The sequence below is a fragment of the Hyalella azteca genome, unplaced genomic scaffold (assembly GCF_000764305.2).
Source record: "Hyalella azteca isolate HAZT.00-mixed unplaced genomic scaffold, Hazt_2.0.2 contig12077, whole genome shotgun sequence".
NCBI lineage: Eukaryota > Metazoa > Arthropoda > Malacostraca > Amphipoda > Hyalellidae > Hyalella > Hyalella azteca.
The window spans coordinates 355-3269 of record NW_025942045.1 but is presented as its reverse complement, the minus strand read 5'-3'; the positions used below and the strand labels follow the sequence as shown (position 1 = coordinate 3269).

The 2915-nt window shown below is 35.1% G+C and overlaps 1 protein-coding gene across 1 annotated transcript; it reads left to right on the top strand.

Moving 5' to 3' along the window:
* The first annotated feature begins 12 nt into the window (after positions 1-12).
* On the top strand, positions 13-2598 carry LOC125178717. The gene is made up of 3 exons (XM_047883126.1): positions 13-112; positions 458-616; positions 973-2598. The coding sequence occupies exons 1-3, from the start codon at positions 43-45 to the stop codon at positions 1185-1187; spliced, it is 444 nt and encodes a 147-aa protein (XP_047739082.1). The 5' UTR covers positions 13-42; the 3' UTR covers positions 1188-2598.
* Positions 2599-2915: the final 317 nt, after the last annotated feature.

Below are 2915 nucleotides of genomic sequence, written 5' to 3'. Positions count from 1 at the left end.
TGCAGCGCCGCGACGTACGACGCTGCGACGTCGCTGTGCAACATGACGAACCTCGCGCCGGAAAACGTCACGACGAGGGCAGCGCCCGGCGCCATTACGCTCTTCAAGTTCGGTAAAACTTGATTGTTTTTATTATTTTTCTTAAATAGACAAACAAACCTGCTCAATAAGTAATTTACTGCTTCATGTTATGTATCACAATTCGACATTTAAATACATTCGTTTCGCGAGGAAAACACTGGAGTGGAAATAAAAACATTTTCATATAACTGTTTACTGCTTCATAGATTTTTTTTAAAATTCAGAATTCTACAAGCATAATTAAAAACAAACACATACGTACATGTTTTTCTTTTCAAATAGCATGCCTTGCATTGCAAACATGATACCATTTCAATTAAAAATACTTTAACTTCTTTTAAATTCATCCTAAATCCTTTTGGCACACATAACTCAGATCCCTGTGCAACTGGCGTCGCTGCTTTGAACATCTTCGTTACTAACGCAAGAACCAGGAATGTCAATAAGCAGAATGCTATTTGTACGAATGAAAACGGCCGGCCTCTTGTCATCAAAACTGAAGAGCAGCGCCAGAAAGCTCTACAGGCCGTACAAAGTTCGTGAATACATTTATCAAAGGATGGGAGAGCATAAAAGTGCAATGCACGCTGGGTTTATCATATTATTTATTTGAATGTGAAGTACAGTGAAAATCAGTTGACACTGAAACATGAACGATAAAAAAAATAGTTTTTCTCTCCAATTCAAATCTCGTGAAACTCTTTTAATACGCAACTCAAGATTAAATATTTAGGATATATACTTATATATTCGGTAACAAGAGCTTGAATATTAGTTTATAATGTAAATAAACAATCTCGTTATTATTGAATTATGGGGCACGTTGGTATTTAGGCACGCTGGTAAAATACAAAACTGCATAATAAATAACATTTCTTCCGACGACTACAGAGAGTTGGGCCGCTTGGGCTTGGCTGACAGCGACGTTCACCTCGGACAAAGTTCTTCAGTGGCCCGATGGAACAAATGTCACCCAGTGCCTCACGACCAAAGGCATCGTCGTGATCTCGCCCGCTGAGCAGTACAGCATGCTGGACGGACTTGGAAATTTTGTTGACAGCAAGTCTCCGTCTATATTGGAGTATCCTGTCTTGTGTTACAAGTAGAGAAGAACTTATTCGGCGGCCATAACGCCATCAGAATAACTGTCACATATCTCCAATTGAAATCTTATGGCCTTGGCTGACAGCCAATTCAAATTCACGCCCACTAACAGTGACAGTATAGCTCATTAAGGCAGTATTTCGCAGAGCACAGTTTGATATTATAACTTGAACAGTCGCCGATGAATAATGATGACTAAAGCTTGACTATTTGATACTTCATTTTAGGCTCTTGATCACGACTCTTACGTACTGTCGTAGGCGTTGAAAGAACAAATTTCAAGGTTTCAGATGAAAAACGGTTGTAAATGAGCATTTAAAATTAAGAGACAGAAAGACGATTGCAACGCTATAAATAATTCGCTACTCAAAATGAGATAAGTGCACTATTTAAGATTTCATTGAATTTCACTTTTCACTTATAGCACACTTTTGCACTTGAAATAATACAATATACTGCCCTTTAATTTGATTAAGACAGCGTTTTTCAAAACTTTGATGCTCAGTCATTCATCACTCACACGATTGCACAGCTTTTAACAAATTTAAATTTAGGTCTCAAAACCTTCCTTCCAATAATAACTAGTATCAAAATATCAAAGATAGTTCCCTTTTGTTTCTGGAAAATTACATTAATTTAGATGGGCAAAATTTTACGAAAAATGAACAAATTAAACGCATTCCAATAACTAATTAGAAGTTAATCTAATCGGAAGCCAGTCAAATGAAAAAAAAGAGGTGATTTAGGAATTTTCTGTCAAAAAATATCCATATATCTCTTATTTGTCTCTAATATTTGCGCAAGTGTTAAACTCTTCAGCTCTGTTAGATTAATTCTTTTCAGCTTACTCATCTTGGATACATAAATGTACGTTATCTTTCACTTATTTCCCTCTGCGCCATTTTTTCTGGCGTATAAATTTGTGGGTAAAAACTTCGAAAATTACCAGATGTTTTCATATCTTACAACATTTAGGCATTTTGAGGCTCTTTATAAATTCTCATAATCTGGCGCTGCGGGTGCATTATATTTTCTCAGTTTTGGGTTCAGCTAATACATTCAAAAGATATTCTTAATCTTAATAAATAGCAGCTATATACGGTATACACGGCTGTTTAGGCTCTGTCGCAATATACCCTTTTTATTAATATATTAAACGTATTTGGGTTGGCCGTGGAACAATAAATAAAATCTGTTCATGCTATTTGTCGATTTACCAAGATGACGTCCATGCAAAAATCATGACTTTATCTCTACAAATTAAGTGTAATCAGGGAAAGATTATTGCCAATCGTATATAATGTTCAGTTTTGCCATCTATTACAAATATTTTTCTATATTCAATTTCACTAAACTATATCTGAGATAACATTGATTTCACATCCCTAGCATTTATTGGCGTGTAATATGTGTCGTGTGCAACACTATAGGCTTATCAATTGACGGGTATATACGTATACTTGAAATATATTTTTATTAGTATTACTCTCCTACGAGTTAAGTATCACATTTCATTTTAACTTGTTATCTCTTGATTACGAAGTACAACCGAGAGTTTATTTGGATCATATCAGTTAAAGCAAAATATCCAAGGCTACTTTCCCAGATCGTGATTAGCAAGAAAATTAATTTCCGGCTAATCCTTAATTTGTTTATTTTAAATCTATGAACGCAGGAGACTATTCTAATGAAATGAAATTTTTTAAAGATTTGTTAAAATAGAAAATTCG